Source organism: Schistosoma mansoni, chromosome 3, assembly GCF_000237925.1.
Source record: "Schistosoma mansoni strain Puerto Rico chromosome 3, complete genome".
Lineage (NCBI taxonomy): Eukaryota > Metazoa > Platyhelminthes > Trematoda > Strigeidida > Schistosomatidae > Schistosoma > Schistosoma mansoni.
The window spans coordinates 4,032,992-4,056,748 of NC_031497.1; the positions used below are offsets into that span (position 1 = coordinate 4,032,992).

General features: G+C 31.5%; 1 protein-coding gene across 1 annotated transcript in view; it reads right to left on the minus strand.

Annotated features, from left to right (window-relative positions):
• The window catches only part of Smp_132260 (serine/threonine kinase), a gene marked incomplete at both ends in the record, with an annotated part of 70,459 nt that overhangs the window by 36,278 nt on the left and 10,424 nt on the right, over positions 1-23,757 (minus strand). The window contains 7 exons of the mRNA XM_018798943.1: positions 948-1,049; positions 7,447-7,554; positions 13,408-13,577; positions 14,665-14,806; positions 15,664-15,769; positions 18,598-18,695; positions 20,924-21,023. Coding sequence (XP_018650781.1) covers positions 948-1,049; positions 7,447-7,554; positions 13,408-13,577; positions 14,665-14,806; positions 15,664-15,769; positions 18,598-18,695; positions 20,924-21,023 — 826 coding nt within the window. The remainder of the gene's footprint in view (positions 1-947; positions 1,050-7,446; positions 7,555-13,407; positions 13,578-14,664; positions 14,807-15,663; positions 15,770-18,597; positions 18,696-20,923; positions 21,024-23,757) is intronic.

The window sequence follows — 23,757 nt, forward strand, 5'->3', positions numbered from 1 at the left end:
AAAAAATTCTAAAAATCTAGAACACAAGAAAACGATGCTATTACCATAGATCGTTTTTTACAAATTCGAGAGCAAATTAAGATTTTTAATGACCTCTTTATAACCATTCTTACTATTGATTCATCTCTAAAGATTAAAATATAAATTTCTTTGTGGAATGTCTGGTTAGAATGATCACTTTAAGTCCTCAAACCAAGATGTATTACTCGTTAATCACAATAGAGCTGGCTTTCTCATTGGGGCAAGTAAGGTTGTAGTAATAAGTAGTCTAAGAATGTGGAGTTAAAGCACTCAAAATTATTTATAGTGGTAAACATTTATTATCCTATGGTCTTCATCAGAAACATGAAAAATAACTTTACCATATATTCCATACACTGTTCTCATTCTTGTAGACAATTTAAGCTCCCTGCTAACGCTTGTATTATTGATACCAGCTTTACTAATCCTCTTACATACAATTTGATTCCCTTTCCAAGTCTCGATATGAATTATGACAAGTGTTACCAACAGTTACTTGGTCTATGCATTCAAGTCCAGTAACTTAGACTAGACAAGCATAATTGTGAGGACAGCCCTTGGATAAACGCAAGGAAGTTCTAAGAAGCTCAGAAAGAGCCAAAGACATTCCATCCAATCATCTTTTAGAAGAACATTCCTTACCTATTTGACAAATGTTCAAATTCACTGACTGACTGAGATGCTACCTGAAAGTGTTAGTGTCCGAGTTCAAATAATCCACCACATTGATTTTAGCTGTTAATAAGAAAAACTATGGATGAAATCGAAATGACGATCAAGAATTAAGTCTAACATCCAGGTCTAAATTATTTGACAAGTATATGACCTACAAAATTGATTTTCTCTAATCTTTTATCACGACTAAACACAACTACTTTTGTAATTAATGAATGAATGGAACAATGACATTAATAATGATTACTCACACTTCCTCGTAACAAGTCTAGCAAGGCTTCCAAATATACCGGAAACTTTTTCATACAATAGTGAGCAAATAAAGTATCAGCCTGTACACAATCATAAAAAACCTACAATACAAGAAAAGAATTTATTTTAACACACATTTATTGTTTTAAAGAGATCAAAATCGAAAATTGGTGGAGAATAATATGAATCCATTTTATTTCATATCGTTAGGTTCTCATCGGTTGTTTACAACTTATAATATTTCATAATCAAAGGTATTACAGATATTGACATACTTATAAATACAAAGGTGATTAAAGATGAATATGTATATCATGATATAGCGAAGATTCTAATAGAGTTATTTCAACTATTTCCGAAGCATTGATTATATCATTGTCGTTGATTGATTTCAACTCACATCTTTCAGTGTTACCATTAATCTGTTTCCGGTTACTTCATTACACAATCATCGAATGTTTGTAAACTCTTTAATTTCCAATCACTAGTTCGATGTTCTGGAACCCCCCCCCCTTTCACAATTTAATTATTTATCTGAAACAAAAATTTCTATAATCTTATTAACTCTATCAGAATCTTTGCTACATCGTGATAGACATATTCATCTCTGATCATCCTCGTATTTATAAGTATGTCAATGTCTATAATAACTTTGGTTTTAAAATATTGTAGGATGGAAGCAGCTGATGAGAACCTAACGGAATAAAATGAATTTATATTGATTTGCACCGATTTTTGTTTTCGCTTATTTCAAGATAAAAAAGGGAATGATGTGTAATCAATGTATTGTGTTGAATATTTAATAACAAGTAGCATATCATGGGAGTGTTCACAAATAAGAGTTAACAAAAAGAGTATTCCATCGATACAACAGGGAGACTGGATAATGAGTTATACAATGTTTAAGCATATTCAATAAATTATTACAAGATTATTGAAATAATCTCAGACGATTATAAATGACTATAAACTGTATTCATATCTACACTAAATTAAGTATCTTACATTGTGACCATCAATTTACAGAAAACAGATCTTCATGTAAGTCAGCAAACTATCTAATATTTGTCGGCTTACAATGAATTGACCATATAAATTTGGTTATTGAGTATAATTATCAATAAGTTTATCAATTTTTATGGTCGATCTAATTCGGTCACGGCTTCCCATTCGAACTCTGGGAATTATCTTGCAAAACTAGTCACAAGTGAACACATGATCACTGCTCATAACAGAGGATTTGTGGAGATTACTGAATTTCATGGTTTACATAACTGACTGATCTTACTTAAGGGCCAACTAAAAAACATTCTAGGACGAACGTGTCGCACAGAATTTTCTGGTTGTCTAAATAAGATCAGCTAATGATATAAACCATAAAATTGAACAACCTTCACAAACCCACTGTAGTAACTAGTTAAATATGTGTCTACACAAGATGTATTAGAGCATAAATTTAAATATTCTGCTTCGATTGACTACGAAGCGGTGGATTATTAGGGAAAGAATATAACTTTCAATCAATATATTAAAATTTTGAATCCTACTTTTGCCACTTTTATGATAAACAAGTGGTAAGACTAGTCCGAGAAACTCAGTTAAAATTTAAAATTAAGTAAAGTAAATTATATGTTTTAATTTAAAACTGAAACTCATAAGACTGGAAACATCTCTATATACAAATTGATAGATTTTAATTTAGGAATCAAAATAGTTATACTTCACTCTAAACTATTTATTTGAGTAAAATAAACAAACAATAATGATTATTCACTTAGTATTGTTTGTTTGAATCTTCCCATTGATGTTTAGGACTACAACTGGTCAGTCTTCATCTTTGCTTACAATGCTTGTGAATTAAAGCTATATCGAGGCAATACGCACAGTATGCACATATGCCAATTAGAGACTGACCAGTTGTAGTCCTAAACATCAATGGGAAGATTCAAACAAACAATACTAAGTGAATTTAAACTTCACCCCATTGCACAAGCAAATGGCTATCAGGACACAATAGCTGAGTGGATAACGCGATAGCGTTTGAAGTGAACGATACTGGGTCCGAGTCCCAGAGTGAACATCAACTCTGGGGTGCAATTACATCCAGCTGACGAGACCCAAATAGGACAAAACGCGCGTCCTCGATTCCACTGATAGCCACTATTCATCTTTGCTTACAATATGATTATTTCTTTTAAAAAATGCAATTAAACTATTTTCACATAATTCAATGATATTTCTCCTAAACATTTCAATTTCATTAACTTGTCAATACGTTCTCTTTTATTTCGATATTTCTGTCAATAACTCTTCAGAAATTAATATATTGTTTATATGCAGCACTTTTTGGATAATAACTATTGTTTACAAGCGTTATACAGCAAAAACATATCCACTTCTAATAGTTTAGAAATAATATTTAGATCATAATTATAAAGTTTGAAATACTAATAGTATACTATTGTCGTAAATTTTAAAAGTATTTGTATACAAGATGACTATGTTACATAAAGGATATGATTTAAGATAATCTTGCTTTATTTTTAGCTATCAAGATGAAACCGTTGAAAAACAAGATATACCTAATAATTGCATTAAACATCTGTTTCAGAGCTTCTAGTATACAGTATGTTACTATTCCATCAACGACGGTACCACTGAACCTCAATTTTAAACACAATAGCTTTACGGAAACTGTATATTGTTTGATTTTTGTCTTAGCATGGGTCAGTTAGTAAATTTTTTTAATTTGCTCCTCAATGGACCACAGTTCTAAAATTGGATACTGTTCAATTAATGTTGATTCTGTATGTAATCCCAGATTTTAAATTCCATACATAGCAAATATAATTAGTCTAATTATTTTAAAAAAACATACACAGAGGTTTTTACCTTATTTATTTAACTGTCAAAATATTTTTTTTGTCACGTGAAAAACCTTTAACAAAATATTTACATGATTTATCCATATCTAAGGTTGGCTACTTAAAACATATTCAGTAGTTCCGTTTCTTACCTAAACATTTTGTTGTAAAAAGACATTTTAACTTCTCGTAAAATAGACGATAAACATTGTATGTATGTGATCAATGTGAAGAGACGTACGATACATATCAATAGCTTCATGTTTAATTACAGCATGTAATTTTTATTCACGCCCCATATAATATTTTATGATAAAAAGATGGCCATCTTATCATTATGAAGATCTTCAGTTAGTTGAGACCACATTAGTTGTTTCTACAATACACTGATGAGTATTCTAACTGAATAAGTTGTTAGAATATGAAAGAGGAGAACTCATGGTCTGAAGGAAATGGATTTTGTATTATTGTTTCAGCTAATAAGAGTACTTTGTAGATATTTTTCCCCAATGACACTGACTACGTGAATACCTATGTAATAACAGATTCTACTAATAAGCTGGATAAAGTTAAGGTAAATTCATTAAATTATCCTGTTCATGAAACTCCCAAAAGAAGTGGATACTAGACAACAAAACGTTTGGCATTCATATTAGTAAATGACCAGTCTAATTAGATAACGTCAAGAACTGGCCTTATAGTAATAGTCTATCTTATAAATGTATTAAATATGCTTTCACATTTGAATTCATGAGCCGATCTAAGCTAGATCACCACTAGGAGACCGTTTCGTCCTAGTACGAGACTCCCCAGCAGTGCACATTCACGATCCCCACGCACTACTCGAACCCAGGACCCTCGGTCTCGCGCGCGAACGCTTAACCTCTAGACCACTGAGCCACCACTCAAAGGTGTTAATTTCCAACGTCAATCGATCCATGATCTTCTGTAACCCTCTGTGCATTGTCTGAGGTGGATAAATGTCTCCACCTGACACGGATTGGACTCCACTGGTCACGACTTCTCACTATAGCTCCAGGAAATTCATGTTGAAGCTACTCACTAGTAAGCATATGATTATCATCAATATAAGGATTCGTGGAGATTGTAGTATTTTAAGAGCTGAATTTACAAGTTGACCTAGAACGAAAAGGCTGTCCAGTAATTCCTGGTTTTCAATGGTGGTCTAACTTAGAGTGACTCGTGAATTCAACTGGGAAAATACTACAACCGCCATAAATCCCCATACTGATAAAATATAGTTCTACACAAATTAGATTAACAGTTTTACTATGTCGTTCTACGCCATCATTAATCTTGAAAAATAAGATGTATCTAATCTAAGTCATAATTAAAGAATCGTGTACAAATTTGATTAAAATTTAAAGATTTACATAAACTGGACTATACGTATTAAATTTGTCTCGTTTATGAATATTGGCAAAAGCAAAAACAATCCTACTTTTGATGATCAGTATCAATAGTGAAGTGGAATACTATTTAAAAATAGAAATACAACCCAACAATTTGGATAGAAAAATGCTGTAGTTTGTCCATCATAACAAACTCATTTGAATGCCTAACTTAGACTGGAGAAAAAAAACAAGTTATATTTTGAAATAGTTTGCTAACGTCTATTTATACGTGGATACTTTAAAAAATATTTTAACGAATTAGAAATAAAAAAACTCCATAAGAAAATTAGTGTCAACAACGACGTCATTATTACCACCATCGTTATCACCATCATCACTATCATAGTGAATTCTATCCACATTAGTAGAGTAAAATTTACGATTCTTTATTCACTTCAAAAGATACACAATACTTTTTAACAATATCTCTAATGACAACTAAAATTCACTTAGTTGCACACTTTATTCTGATATTTCTACACTTCTTTATATATTAAAAAGTAAAATGAGGAACGAAAAAAGATAGAGTTATTTAACCAAGAGTTACAAGATAAATAACAATAAGAGGTGAATAGAAATGGCACAGGTTAAGTTCATTGAGATGATAAAAACAAAAGACATTTAGTGAACAAGACTAATTATATGAATAAATGATGATAAAACATGAACAAACATACATACACATAAAAAACAGAGAAAAAGAGCATTTGTAACAGTAACACTCAAAGGTCTTCGATACAAATTTGATAAGAGTGAAAAGAGTTCTTAATAATGACATAGTGTAACATATGTTATGATTTTAAACAAAAATCAAATACATTTATGGTTTACTAACGATAGATATTTTAAGGTACCATATGGAAATTTTTGTGAAAATGATAAAAGTCAATAGAAGTCAGACTAATGAATAAGTTTTCTTTCACTTAAGTGTAAAACTTTTGTGGGTTGTTTTGTTTCTGTGATTTAATTTTCCTTTTTATTTAAGAAAAAACCAATTATTCTTATGTTAAAGATATCAAATAAGAATCAGAAAATGTTATGAAAATTTTAATTTGATATACTACTTGTCAAATATGGTGAATACTCCATTTAAAATTATGACCAAATGAACCAAGTGTCAGTAAAAACAAAATATTGAATCTGAATCTTGTAGACTTAAAAAAAACTGAGAAATGAGGCAAAAATATAATCGTTGAAAGCATGAGTCAATTGAAGCTAGACCCCCATGGAAAACCTGGAAGCACTGGACGGCCGTTTCGTCCTATTATGGGACTCCTCAGCAGTGGGCATCCACGATCCCGCAATTGCGAGATTCGAACTCAGGACCTACCAGTCTCTAAAATACTAAATCTCCACAAAACCCCTTCTGAAAAATATATTCGTTATTTCCACCTATAATTAAAATATTACTAAATGTCCAACTAAGGCTTCAACAAGGATTCAGTTGAACTTATATCATTATAAGTTACTCATATTAATCAATAATAAATACCTTTTTTGATCAATAGGTAGTTATCATTTATGGAAAAGTCTTGTATTGATCTCAATTATACAAAGTACTCTTTCATTACAAAACGAATTTTGACAAGTTATTCAATATTTTCGTTTTAATAATTTGTATACCTCAATAATTCATTTTTGTAAACCATTATATGCCTCCATCTTGTTGATTTACCATAGTATACATGAAGATGTAAACTGCATTTTCTAATCTTCTTGAATTAACCATAAATTTCCGAAAACATAATTGTACCTAACCAAACACTAATTGAATTACGAAATAGCAACCAAAATAGATTTCCATGCACTCAGCTTTAAGGTCACATTTAATTGGGATTTGCAGAATAACTTCAATTGAAATGGCTTGGAATTATTCACTGTGTCCCAGATGTAAATACAAATTATCTTCCTGTTGAATTGGAATCACAATATTCCTTCTTTCATACCTTTCCATTCTGTCTTTTCAAAATGTTCAGTCGGTCTGATTATCATTGCTATTATGATATTTAGAACTCTTTTGCAATTCATTCTCTTGATTTCCTGTCATTATGCTAATGTGTTTTAACAACGTGGACGAAAAAAAACATCTTTTCCGAGTTCTAGGTTGATGATGACTAACTAACATATTACGATTCAACAAACAGTTAGGCTTTTATCTAGAATAAATATGAACATACAGCCTACTATGAATTCTATTCTCAAATAAAATGGTAACTCACTTTTGCTGTGTGTATACACAAACGGCTAACCCATAGATAGGAAATATACACACGTAAATGCGTTTCCAATTCCGGTTGACAAAGTTGGTTTGCGATGTACATAGCAATCTGAAAAACAGAAAAGAAACTTGAGAAAAACAATAAACAATGAAACTGACATAACAAATCAATCAAGCTTCAAAATTAACCATGTTTTTGATTCTTTTTTTTCATTTAATGAATACCTCTTAAGACGCTAAATTAAACACAAATTATGGTTATAGTAAAATAATATAAATTTCTTATTATTGCATGCAATCTGGTCAAATTCTAAAAATCTTAATTGAATAAGTAGATTGTACTGTTCAGACTAGTACTGTGAATACCTGAATATATCAATGTTAGTAATAATATGATTCATATGTAAAATAACTTGAAAGAGTAACCTAGAGAATGGAATTTATGATACGGTTTACATGTTAATTGTGAAGAATGTTAAAGGATTCGCACAGACTTGAAGCGAATAGGAAAATGAATAAAAGTAGAATCATGTCACTTTACATAACGAACTTATCTTAATTAGGCACTTATTATAAACTATAAAACACTGAATGATCGTTTTTTTTATAGGACTAATTAAGAGTGTACATTCATGACACCACCAAGTATTGAATGAATTCAGAGGCAATAAATAAACTAGATTAACCATACGTGTGATTAATTAATGTCTAGATTCATTTGAATCCATTAGGTACCAGTGTTTTGATAGCAAATAGTAAAGTAAGAAGTATTTGTTTATTGTCTCAAACGACATACAAACGTTGACAGTTATTAGTGCCATAATCTAATAAAAGCATGTTTATATATGCTCAGTCTAAATGAACAATATTTAAATAATACAGAAGGAAATGGTAACAAAATAAATCGGATCTCAACTGTTATCATATTTAGGCATTAGTATAGTAAAATTGCTAATGATAATTCTGCGATAGGTGTCACGCGCACAAACGTTGTGACAAATTGATCTTTTTAAGTTGAAGTCACGAGTTAATCTCAGCCAGACCAACATTGAAAACCTGCAAGCACAGGACGGACTCGAGTCCCGAATGTGGGGTCGAGGATGCGCACTGCTAAGGAGTTTCATACCAGGACGAAACGGCCGTTCAGTGCTTTCACGTTTTCAATGGTGGTCTAGCATAGATTGACTCGTGAATTCAACTTTGAAAATACTACAATCTCCACAACTCCCGTAAATTGACAAGTTGGTCTATTAAACAAACTGATATGATCAGAAGAGAAATTTAGAGTTTTCAAGGCAAAGGATTCCTGTAGTAATCTTAGACAAAAAGAGAAACAGGATAACAATACACAATAGTAATAATAATCTGAGAAAACATTTAGGAATATAGTCATTAGTGGAAGTATTAAGTTTATTTCAGTTCTTATTACTAAACCAAAGATGGTAATAAAACAATTCACTTTACAAAATATCTACATCTGTCATATTAAAAAACTGACAAAAATGAATGCTATGAAAGCCTATAACTTTATTGTAAATATATTTTCAAAAAGACAAACAAATTACTTCAACCGTTAACTTGACACTTATGTGTACAAATCTCATATTTTCTCCATCAATTCCAAAAATTTATCAGTAGAATTTGTGTTTCAAAGTGAAATCAACAGATTCCTTTAACAGTCATCCTGGAACATTTTACGTAAAACACATTACTACTGATAATAATAGTAATGGTTCCAAAATGTCCAAACAAAAATACAACATGAATCAAAATGAATATTTGAACTCTATGGTATTTTATATGGTAAGAATGACAATGATAAATACTTAAAACAATGTAAAATAAACATTCATTTTTCAAGTCTTTAGTTGCATTAATGCAAAAGTAAAATTCTTTTTAATAGGTTAGTCAGATAAGGAGAAAACAGAAAATTTTGGAGTTTACAAACTGATGGCCAGATGAAAAACCCCAGTAAACAAAATAGCTTTAAACAAATATTTCATTAGTAATCGCTAAGACTTAAAAGTCCTTAACTTGATCTCTTGATAGACTGTGAATGTCTGCATTGGACAAATTCCAAATTGAGAAGAAAGAGCTGACCTGATCTCATTTATCTTCAATAGTTACTGTCCCAGGAGTCAGTTGAAAATGTAGTTGTAAGTAAGAAACTATACAAAATAACCGTTATAAGTTATTTTACAACACCTTAACATTTTATTTTCTTAATTTAGTTACTCAACTAAGTCAAATTCATCACTACACAATTAAACATGATATAATATATAAATTTAAAAATTACCGCCACCCCATCGCCAGTTGTAATATTTGGAGCTTTGATTCTTGCTATGCTGCGTACTACTAGACTACTTGAACGATCGAACCCGCAACGTCGCAAGAGAGTAGACAGAAGACTAGAAAGTAGGAATTTTATTCCCAAAAACAGAGTCAAGTATAGTACAAAAATCTCACGTATTTGTATTTTTTGGTTGAAAGTAAATCATTCCGGACAGCCAATAGACACATAGGGGGTCCTTCTTATTCATCCAATAGAGGAGCTACACGTCGACATTCTAGAATGTTCCCCTAGTGGTGATCGGATGGAATATCTTCGGCTCGTTCTGGGCTTCCTGAGGCTTTTTTGAGTTTGCCAACGAGCCATCCTTACAGTTAACACATATAATGATGCTTTACTCTCGTTTTTCCTAATAAACATTAAACTATTAATTGGAAGCTTTTTGTAATTCAAATTATAGTTCAATAAACAAATAACTTTGATTACTTGAGTTTCCGAGGTAAATTACGTATCATGACTTTTTTCTTTCATAAGTGAAATAATTACATTGACATTTATTATTATTATCATTACATTTTAGTTGGTTAATTTATCTACAACTTTCTGTTCGGAGTTGTCGAATTACATTTAACATGTTACACAATCATTACACTATATCCATACCTACACACACATACACATATAAGCACAAACATAAACCATATTATAAATGTAAGTAATTTATTTTCATAAACGAGAATAACACCTACAATCCATTATTATGAATTATAAAAGACAATTAATAATAAATTACTGTAAATGCCGAAAAAAAAATTAATTAACATCAAATAATATTAAGAATGAGATAGAAATGAGATGATTAAAATAATTTATAGTTATATGTAAATTATTAATTTAATAGTTGAGATCATAAGTCAATTGAAGCTAGACCACCATGGAAAACCTGAAAGCACTGGACGACCGTTTCGTTTTATTGTGGGACTCCTCAGCAGTGAGCATCCACGGTTTAATTTAATAAAACCGTTTTTAATAAAGAATTGAATTTAACTGGAAAGTTAACATAATTGTATATATATATATATATATATATATATATATTAACATGATTTCGGACTTCATAGCATTGGATTCCTACGACAATGTATGAAATTGGATATTGACTGGCTCCAACATGTACTTCCTGGAGTTCTAGTAAAAAGTTAAGCTCTCGTGTGCGAATTTCGTGAGACGGGATCGTGAATGCGCATTGCTCAAGAGTCCTACAATAGAAAGAAACGGCCGCCCAGTGCTCCCAGGTTTCCAATGGTGGTCTAGCTTCAAACGACTCATGATTTCAACTATAATATTGATCATTCATAATTCGCAATCAGCACTCTATGCTATTGATTTACTTGAACAAAATCCAGTGATTCATATAATCCTTGAGTAATTATATCAATGACAATCAACTAAATTAAACATTTTATTTAATAAAACTTTTGATATCCTTTCCATTGCAAACTATAAGACATTTATCATCTTAAAACGTAAATGGTATTGCAGTTATACTAACTTCGTAGTGCATCTGATGAAATTCCTAATAAACGGCAATTTTTCCTCAATAACGATAAACTCATCTCTATGTTTACAAGGTTTCGGATTAAAACAGCAACTTTTAAACAATTCCCTAACATGAAAACAATTTATAGCTTAAAATGAACAATTATGAGCACGAAATTTACCTGGGATCGGTGATTAGTTGGATAAAAACAATGAAAACGATATTTGTATATCAGCCCAACACAATGTTTAACAACTGGTCAGTGTTATTGTAAAATCCACTGATTATAAGTCAATAAATTTCACTTTACCAATGAGAAGAATATACGAATTCATAAAACATCCCTACATAAACAGTATCTAATAAAGCATATGTAAAATGATGCAATTTCAAGTACAAGAAAATAATTCCATATTCAACCAATAAGTATTGACAAACAAAATTTTATGACGTGAAATTATGCTACTAAATAAAAGAACAGTAGGCATACAGTTTATTTAGAAACAATAGTACGTAAAAATATGTATCGTTACAGTAAATGTCGTTACGTTAGTATGACTTAAAATGTAATCAGTTGAATAGTCAGAAAATGACTAACTATATGGAACGCAGGAATTTACATTCACATAGAGGTAAATTAAAATTTTATGGAACATATTAAGATCTATTACACCTGATTCATTGTCCACTATAAATCACCGTTACTAAGATTAGAATGACAGGAGAAATAAGTTAGACAGAATGAAGATCTGTTCTCTAAACTAAATAGAGTGTAGGCATTCTTCATCTCTTGAGGAATTCCGGTGAATAACCTTTTCAAACAAAATATAATTTTGAATCTGAAGAGGAGATTGAATAAAATCCTATTTGAAAGAATATTTCAAGTAGAATCTCACACTATCATATTTTTTGACAGTGGTTGACAAACAGATAAATTTATAGCTACAATGTAAACCTCAATCACTGTATTTACATATCTGTGTAATAGTTATCAGCCTCAAACAATCAAGCATCCAAGGATCCGATCTATATATTGACATTACGTTCTTTACATTACAACTTCGGCTACTGAAAATAAAGAGATTCATAAAAAAAACAGTGTACATTACTTTCGGTCCGTCGGTCGGTCACAAAGTAGGACCAGGTACGTATCTATATCGCAGATGGAAAACCATGTGGTAAAGTGAAATGTAATATTTTTAGGGTCGACCTTTTCTAACAACTTCCTTGCGTTATGAGAAGGCAGCACCGCCGCAGACGCTGGTTGTTTGGGGAAAACAGCTTACTGCTGTTACATCCCTCTACGGTTGGCAGTACGAATTCATCCTTAACCTTATCGTTCTCCATACAACCTGCCTGGAATAATAGGATTTAAAGGAACATGTTTTCCGGTGAATATAGCTCTATTGTTATGTAATTATGCTGGGGATTTAAACTATAGGTCATTAAGTATAATTAGAAGATTTTCATTTATTTGATTATACGATGACTTTTAATTTATAAAAAATAACTACGTAGTTGGAAATAAAAACAAACGTATTAGCAAACTGTATAAATTTATTTTTGTGATTTATTACACTGTCTACATAATGCTGCATAGTGTCATAGCTGTGTTTTATGGAAAACAGCAAAACATTGAAAGGAGTAAATGTTCGATTTCCGTAGAGTAGAGAATGGATAATTGTTACAATTATGAATTGAAAACGTTCTTTTCTAACTTAACATAGTAAATCACTAGACATTTTATATATTCTATTTTAGAACAAATCAACATTATCCACATTGAACTTCATATAAGGTATGATCACAAGGATTTTCAAGTCTTGTGACTAGCACACTAACATTCAGTAATCACTGTTTCGGGTTGAAATGGTCCACGCATATTAATGCTAATTAATTAAGACCCGAAATTACGTCATGAAGAGACATTTACACAAAAAACGAAGATATTTATAGGAAATTTCATGAAACCTTCATAGCAAATTATTTATTACCAATTAATAAACGACTATAAAAAGTGACAATATATTTTGTATACTTCATAGGTAAACGCGTAGAAACATTTCCGACTTAGTTGCAATACATAAACAGGTAAACCACAGGAAATAATAAAAATAAACAAAACTCACATCATGTGTTCGAATAGAGTAGTTCCCTGGTTTTGTCCCTCCAACAGAATTGTTACTATTATCTTTGAAATGTTTGTTCGATATACATACCGTGGACAAAGGACATGTGAAAGCAGCCAATGCTGCCATAGCGTGTTCACGAATATCGTCTAAGCGATTAATATCAGCATCTAAGATGATTAAAATTCGAAAAAAGCACCAAAGTTTATTTTGTAATGGCGGATATTTCCTTTTTTTTAACTAAGAACTTGATTTATTTTAGAGATAATTAGAACTTTAGGAGATCTATTTCGAAGCTTATTACTGCAAAGCCTAAGATTATTATTTGTCTAGGTGGTTTTATAGTGATTAATTATAAATCAAAGACAATTTCTTAGTGCTTTTTGGTGGCTGGAAACTAAAAGAAGAAATCCCTAAATCTACGTTTTATGCTACTTAGGACTCGTCAGTAGGCAGTATCTGCAATCTGAAAAGGATCGATATTACTTGTATGATTCGAACCACAATCACTTGGTGTAAGAGTCAGTGACGTTATAACTAGCTTTTCGAACAAAAACCGACTTCCTTTACGACTCAGATGTATACGCTGATTAGCAATCATTAATACACCTAATAACAAGGTATAGTTCATGCAATATCATATAAATTAAACTAGAGACCATAGTGAACTGTGATCGGTAGGGTTCGATCAGCAATATGTACTAGACAAACGTGATATCATTTTCGTTGACCGCTGAACTTAGTGAATACTGTCTCAATCGCCATAGTGTTGTCCATTTGAAAGTAAATCTTCTGTCTCACAATACGTTTACAATTATTTAATCACATGTAAATAGATACAAAAGATCAGTCAATGAATTTATTGGCTGTTGAGATGAGCGGTGTAGTTAGGTGCAAAACACCTGGTTGGGGTCAAAGCGATTATCGTAAGAAATGACTGGAGCCATAAGATGACATGAGTTAAAGTCGTTCGTAACTAGATAGATGTTTTACTTTTTATCTTCTCCTAGATCTTGAACTTCTTAACTGTCTCAAAAAAATATTTTATTCCATAAACCTGTTTTTTTTCTAGAATCACATCTTTTATGCCTATTCCTTTGTACTACCGCTAATACTGTTAATACTCATACTACTCTTAAATTTATGTGCCGATATGATATGGGAACTTGAAGTGATCGACATATGTACCACATTCTACTTTTCGTATGTCTGGCTGACTGACTGACTGAAATGTACATAAATCAATGTTAAACTTACCAACTAAAGTATACCGACTGATGGATGGCATCAATACTAGTGTCTTTATAGTTTGAAGATGATGTTTCTTTAATTCATTGAAAAATTCCTCAACAACTGCAGATGGCCTCTCAACCATACGTTCAATTAAATAACGAATACACTAAACAAATGGTAAAGGATATAATAAAAATATTTTACAAAAATTTAATATAATCATAAACTTTTAATAATGGAAACAATACTATTTATTCTTAATGAGAGAGAAAATTAAGCTTCCAAAAATAAGCTAACAGTTTGACCAGTTTGCCTGACTGTATTTAAAATAGAGCTTGGTACAACAACAGTATCTTAGCTCAAGGTTATTTTGTCATCAATACAGTAAAATAAGGTGAACAGGATGAAAATTTGTCTAGAATCACATTATATATATATATATATATACTCATTACGTTACATTGATTACATTCTATTCCTATTCCGTGGTCGTTTCAGAAGTAAAAATTTTAAATAAACATTCACAATAAATCAGTTATTTAGTTGCTGTGTCATTCCAGATAAGTGGATCAGGATAGAGATTAGTAAGTCAGTTATACAGTTAAGTTGAATCCACTTGAACCCAATAGACGATATAGTATCTAATAATCATCAAGGACAAAAAGGAGGCAAATCAAAGAAAATTACATAAACCTGTATAAGGCGATGCACGAATTGCTTTAACTGTAAGAGGTGGGTTATTTTCATCTTGTAGACAAAGTAGAATAATTGACAAAGCTGTAACTTGAAGTAATTAATATTCCTAACTAAGATATTCGTCAAAATAATCTGTTCAAGAAAAGGGATATAAAACGTCAGATTGTACTGTTGAAATTAGCTAGAAAAATAATTGCTAAATCATTCAAGACATACATAAGACTGATTGACAACTGATAAAAATAATACACATGAAAACAAAGATAGTTTTGCCCTTTTCTTTTCACAGAAAAATTATCAGTTTTCCAGTCAATAATAATAACTCACTAGTAGAGTTTGATCACGTAAGTGTAATTCTTTGTCACAATCCTGATTCACTAACCTCGGTACAAGCTCAATAAAACAAAGAGCATGTTCTGTGTAACTTTGTAAGCTGCAAATAATTAAACAATTTTCCAAATTATTATTAATAATATTAGTATTAGTAATATGACACAGAAAAACCAGTGAAACAGTAAAGACTAAAGTAAATTAAAGTTTATTAAAACAGTTTACGAATATTCGATGTGTTTATGTACAAAAAAAGCTGAAGATTAACGTGAACGTGCACTGTACATTCATCTGTTGAAAACCAGATTAGTAGCAACATGTTGCACCAAAATTTTGAATGTTCGGTCTTGACCTCTAATCACACTCTGATGATCAAATATGCGTTGACATTAATGAGTTGAGCAGTTTAACACAGTTCTGAAATCTATTTAAGCACTAATAACAGATATCTAAGAGTAGAATGTATAAGACCAACGTTTTTGACTAGTTAATACAAATCAGTAAAGAGAATTTTTATTATTGTGAGAAACAGTGTGCAAGGCAGTACTTATAAAAATGATCTGTTGTATTAGACGGTTGAAAACTTTTAGAAAGAAACACTAGATTCAGTCTTCAATCCCGATATCAGCCGTCATCACGGCATATTTGAGACCTTAAAGGACAAGATTCGATCAAAAGTTGTCTGATATCATAGTCAAATTCAATACAGTTGAGTTATTCGTGACGCGTTTGGCATAACTCAGGACTGAGACATGCTAATATGGAACTGGTTACTACTAGTTGATCAATCATTATTTTGCACTCAACTTTAGAGTTAATCATCATGATGTCATTCAACATAAAGTCTTATAATAATTGAGAAGGAGAATGTTGTCAACATGAAGATTTACGATAATTTTTTGACTATAATGATAAACTAATCAATAAGAAACCTGATTGAACTGTAAGTGTAATTATCTTAAAGTATAACGCGGTTAAGACGAATCAATAAAATTTTAGTCACAAGATTTAAATACTATGTTAATTTTTTTTATTATTTTAATTGTTAACATACATATAATGAACGTCTAGTAATGTACGTGTGTGTGTGTGTACATGTACTAGTGTGTGTGTGTATCCTTTTTTAAAGTAATTTACAAAATCAAATATACTTCTTCATGAATTAAATAATTTGTTTATAATTTTTGACTAATTTCTTATTTATTTCACAAAATTAACTATCTATTCTAGATCAGTGTGTGTTTGGATCGATTAATGTAAGGACCTTATGATTTTTCTTAAGAACAAAACGCCTCAGTTGAGACTTAAAGTTGTTTAAATTTGACAAATATAATAGAGAAGGTGTATTCAAAACGAAATGTTGTGGATTCTAGAATTATATTCGATATATGCAAACAATCTGAACTACCAACAACTGTAAACGAATAAATTAAGAGGGTGTTGTGGAGATTTTAGCAATTGAATAGTTGAATTGATGAGTCAATTAAAACTAGATCACCATGGAAAACCTGAAAGCACTGGACGGCCGTTTTGTCCTAGTAAGGGACTCCTCAGCAATGCGTATCCACTGTCCCAGCCGCAGGATTCGAACCCAGGTTCTCCATGGTGATCCACCATCAATCAACTTATGAATCCAACTATTAAATTACTTAAATATCCACAACACCTTCTGATAATAATCATCATGTGCTCACTAGTGACTGACTTCAAGAGGCATTTCCTGGAATTCTAGTGAGAAGCCGTGACCAGTGGAGTTCAACTAGATCTATCATGAGACAGTTACTCACTGAAGAAAATGGTGAACGGTGGCGCGATTTCGTGAATCGGTTGAAGTTAGACATTAACACAGTTTGACGCCGGCTCAGTGATCTAGAGGTTAAACGTTCGCGCGCTCCACCGATAGGTTCCGAGTTCGAATAATATACATGTAAATATATAAGAACCATCACTATACAAAGTGTCAACACTCAAACTGGGTCTTCAAAGTTGACTAATCATATAATTATTATGTATCTTAACTAGTTCGCTCAATCGACATAGCTGACTTACTCTAAGCAAATAAAGACAAAAAGAATTTACTTCTCACTACTTGAAGCTCACATATCAATATTTGTAACCACTCCTTACAGTGGAGCCTAATGGTTAGGTAATCGGATTCCAATTACCTGGTTGCAGGTTTGAATTCCGTTTCATCTACCTCTATATGAGCAAAACGGTAATATAACTAGCCCTCATACAAAAATTTGTGGCTCACACCTACGTATGTAAACCTGTATTTGGTGAGTGATTTATATTGCTGGTCTTGTAGTTGCACGTTAGTATGATATGAACATAAATTTAAACCGAGACCCAAAAGAAAGTTTGTGTAAATTTAATAACTGTCACTGACTAAACAGAATATCTTATAGAGTTCCGATCTTCAGATAATGTATACATATTAACCTCAATGTGGAACAAATTATGAATAAAAGACTCTGTGGATAACGATTCCCTAATGTATAAAAACTTCAGATTAAAATATTCAATTTTAACTTCACTTCAATCACCGAATAGATTATCCAACTGTAATGGATTAAGTGAGAAACAACAACACCATAGAAAGTATTCTCATACAATTGTAAGTAAAGTAGTACATCTATAGGAGAACACAAATACCGATTCGGCGTCTGAATATAGGATGATAATCAAGGTACAGTGTAAACAGACTGAAGCTAGACTCAGTAATATAAAGGTTCTGGGCTCGATCTATTGAGTGGTAGGTGTATAATGCAGAGAAATCCTGAAGGCTAGAATGAGATAGTTATCCATTGCACTTTGGTTTTCAATGATTTCCAAGTTTATGATAAAGTCTGGTAGAAAAATGACTTCAAAAGAGATCTTAATTATCAATTTTAGCTTTTTTCTTAAGAACACATTTTTACTTCAACTTACACCGAATGTGGAATATTCTGCCTTTGACCAATTTCACTCACAAAATAGGCGTTTATTGCAATAATTATATCTAGGAGAATTTGTTCATACCACATTTTCTAATTTAAAATAAAACAAGAAAATTCAAACAATTTAGAGTTATCTATAAATTCAACAAATGTATTGCTAGTTACAGTTATCGTTTGTCGTACTTCACGTAAAGTGGGTCCTGATGTTGTCCAGAATGAAAACGAAAATTTCGCAACTAAACCATCCATCTGGAAGAGAACAATACAAGCGAAAGCATTCACCTGACCTACGAATCTTCTTCAACACTAGTTACTGCCTAATTTAGTTAGATATATCTTGAGAAAATCAAATAAATTTCAGTTCAGCAATTGCTGAGGAACTTTCGTTCTAAACCAACTGTTTTTAGAAATGAAGCAAACGAACGATGAACAGTTTTGTAGTGAAAAAAAAGTAAAATTCATCACTACTTATCCCGGATCTTCAAAATAATGTTTAACACAACAACAATAATATCTTATAGACGGCTGGAAGGTGTGGACTTTATAAAATTGAAACAGACAGACAAACAACAATATATAATAGATCCCAGGCTCTCCTTATTTTATGTTATGAATCACATTCATTTGTCACGTTCACAAAATCAACAGAAACAGCATAAGTGAACGGTTGATCGATAAATGTGTACAAAATATTTCACAATGTAAAATAATGTCAATCAATCACTGTAAAGACAACCGAATCCCAGGGAATTATAGGAAATATGAGGTTGCAGATAGTTTTAGTGATGGACAGAGTTTCATTAGAAAATCCATACTTCTATATCATCTTAACAAATACTTATCAGATAAATAAACTTGTTTCTCAATAGGCAATAATATACCAAATAGATTTGAGTGACGTGAGCAATACTGTTGAAATTGTAGTAACCACCATCAATGAGCAGAGTACTACTCGTCAACAACATAATTTTTAATAACTTCCAGTGATTTGTTCAAATGGATCAACTAACATTAGTGGGTGTAAAGTTCCTTATGCAAATGTCTATAGCTAAAGATGGTGGATGACTACTCGTTCGATCAATTTTTTTCAATCTATGGGACTTTTAAGTTTTATTTCATAGTAGATACTTATTGGTAAGAGTCTAACCTATATGGGCATGAAAGTTAAAAAAGTCAGATGAATACGGGATTATATATTGTCTAGGACAGATGATTACCTAAGAAATATGTGATATAGTGATTTTGTCCATCTATTTTTTTAATTTGAAGGATGGTTGAATAAGATAAGTCGGCCTGTTTAAACATCTGGGCTACCTGTTCCTGTCATCTAGATATTTCAAACAGTTATCTGATTTCGTTTGTTTTAATACATCATTATGGCTATTAATCGCACAACCTATTCAGGTGCGTTTCTGAAAAGTGTAAGACCTTTCGCTGTAAAGGTTACAGAAGGCTTAATCAGAGATATCGTGGTTGCTGGCAATATGCAGCGACAAGAATGTACATTATCCAGATGTCGATTGACTGGGCTGCTAAGTTCTAACTGGCGATCACTCAATATTCATCGTCAGGAAGGACGAAGAAGTAAGAAACGGAAACTTGTTGAAGTACTTTGTGCTGAGAATTCTATATTGTACCAAAAATATAATATTGAATAAAGCTAATAATAATAATAATAAAATTATGAACTGTAACTGCAAGATTTTATTGAGTCTGAGTTACTTGTCATATAAACACACTAAAGGTGTGATGAGAAACGAATACAGATATGGCATCACGCCATGAAATCGCTCGGGCTACGGAAAGAATGTGTTTGGACAGTGGAAACCAGTTATGAAAATAAGGATCAAATGATGAACCGAATAATCTAAACCAATTAGGTTGTGTCTTACAGTAAATAATATTAACGATGAGAGCCGTAAATGATCCTACTAAGTAGCCATATAAAAATGTTTGAACTGGTCTATGCATCAAATCATAAGTGACTGATTGGTTCTTGATCATTGTTCTATGGTTAAGACACAGAGAACTCATCATTGAAACTAGTTGGTGAATGCCTATCTCCATTCAACTAACAGGTTAAAACAGAAAAAATATATCACACTGAAAATTCAAGCCGATGGACACTGAATAACTAGCATACAACCAAACCATTTAGTGCATGAAGCTCATATACAAATCACATGTCTATTACACTTCAATTAGTCTGTCAGTCAAGATCACCTGATAAAAATTCCACTTAGTAATAACAATAGTTATGATAACAATAACAGTAATACATAGTTCATTCTAGAAAATAAATGTTATTAATGTCTTACCTCATGTAATTTCGTAAAATTTAAAAATGATTGCATTAATTTAATCAATTGCACCGGTAACTCGGTCACTTCACAAAACTGTACAATAATCGAAACATCGCTGAAATGAGAAGGTATAATACAGAAGAAAATTCGATGAATTATTCCTTTTTCTACAAAAAAAATAATTAGATGCTGTGAATAAGTTGATAAACATACAATTTATGAGAATAATAAGCAAACCTATTCAGCATTAAACATGAGTGATTTAAACCAATTAGTCCCTTTGATAAATTTCGATAGTGTAATAAGAATACGAAGATTATCAGAACTATGTGATATATTAGCGCAATACATTTCGAACAATCTGATCACACATATACTTGTTAAGAACATTTATATATAAAAATAAAAGGTCAACTAGACTGAAAATGGGAGCTAGGAGACCTTTGTAAGGTTTATTGAAGCCTTAGCCATACGAAAATTCAAACCCTTTTTGTGCATTCAAAAACAGTTTGTTTTCACCTTAAACCTACCCTGGTAAAATAAGCTTATTATCCAGAGTGATTAGGTTTAAAATTGTTTTCACATCATTTTATTGTGATTATTATCCTTGTCTCCTTGTCTTCTTATTACACTATCCAAATGAATGATTTAAATTTGAACACTTTCACCATTCAATAGCAAGTTGCACAAATGTTAAGAATGCTTATCATGTGTATCAAACCAATGCGTCGCAGCAGATGAACACTTCACTAATAAACTATTAAAATGACACCAACAATATAACTGTTAGCAGGTTATAGATTGGATTAAAGCACGTTCCGTGCAGGATTATGTTAGGGGTACGCTGATTGACTATTTCTTATTTAATCAGCGCTAGTGCATACTTGGAGAAGGCTTTAGAATCTTCTTATGTAAAAAACTATAAATATACCAACGTTTCTTCTATTGTGATTCCTACTGACATACAATCTTTTTATTTGGAATATAATTACTTTCCTGTTCAACTATGTTGTGATTTGGGGACTTGTCGAGTGAAGTAGTGTCTAAGAATACTAAGCAATGGGAGTAGCTGGGTCGTAAAAAAGAGGAAATATAACAATAAGTGATTTTCATACTGATATTAGAACAACAGAAATATCGGTTTTAAATAATTACATACATATGAAGATGGCTAAAAATTTTAAAGAAACTTTGAATAATGTGCTAAGAATGGAAAGACTGATAGAATAACTAAAACAAATACCAATTTACAAGAGTTTTGTAAAACTCACAACTATCCAGAAACCGATCAATATCTTATAATGATATTCTATCATTTATACTCCGAGATATAACTATACAATCTTTCATTTATCAATCAAATGAGCTTTGCACACTATTGTTAACTTTAAGATTTTGTAGTTACCTGTTTTTAATACTCAAGACTAGTCACCATTAATATATGGACTACTTGAATGGATGTTTCATATTTGCATTACGATTACATTTTGAGTAGTAGTTAGCAGTGAAATCCAAAACGAACACCTTAGCCCATTAAGATATCAGAAATTGAATATGCTGTATTATTAAGCCCGGCTAATTATCACGTGATTTATTCGCCAATCGAAATATGACATATACAAGCTTCGTTCTGCGCTAAACCAATGACGTCCGATCTGTATGAGCAGCCTAACGTCCTTATTGGTTTTTTTATTCTCCTAGCCCTCCCATTTGAGTCCAGAACTCCAATAACAGCTTCCACTAAGTGAATCATTTATTCCCAATATATTTGGTTTATATACTAGGCAAACAGAATGCATCATACCATAAAATAGGGAGTAACATTTATACAAGATCAAGTCAAAAAGTGGCTGTGAACGCGAGAGACTGTAACTAATAAAATGAGTATTATATAAATATATATAATATTAGTCCATTATTAGCTCCCAGAAGTTACCTGAATTTAATCTTCACTAGGATATAACAGGATATATTTGTATCTTATTGTTGATGCTAACAATGTATGACTTGAGTCCATTACTTATTACTCATCTTTTAAAGTACTACATATGGATTAATTTACTTTATATTTGAGAAATTATTCCATGTATTAACTTGTTTAAACAAAATATCTTATTTTAAACAAAAGTTAAAACAAAAAAACAACAAAATCTCATTTTCACTGTGATATAAATAAATGAGATCTTCGTTTTACTTCTGAGTAAAATTTCAAATTTTAAATGATTTATTTAGTATATATTGATTATTAATAAAATTTTATTGAACATAAAAATCGATAAAAATTTATTGATTTTTGAATTTATGATATACTGATTTATTTATTCATACACCTACCTATATACTAACACAAATATGTGTAAACTTATTAGTGACGAGTTAGTTTCTTTATGTGTTTTTCCATCCATGACAAAGCATATACATAGAAAACAGTTAAAAGTATGTTCTGTTGAAAGTATATGTGTTGCTATAACATAACTATTAGACAATCCTTTTGACTATAAGCAAAGATGGATAGCCGCTAGCAGTGGAGCCCAGGATGCGCGTTTCGTCAGCTGGATGTGCCCGCATCTCAGACTGATCAGTTGCAGTCCTAAATAACAATAGGAAGATACAAGTAAACAACACCAAGTGAATTTCAACTACACGCCATTGCACAAGCAAGTGGCTATTAGGACTCAGTAGCTAAGTGGATAGCGTAACGGCATTGAAGCGAACGGTACAGCGTTCGAGTCCCAGAGTGAACATCAACTCTGTAATGTAGGTACATCCAGCTGACGAGTCCCAAATAGGACGAAACGCGCGTCCTGGATTCCACTGCTAGCTGCTAGCCATCTTTGCTTATAAAGCTT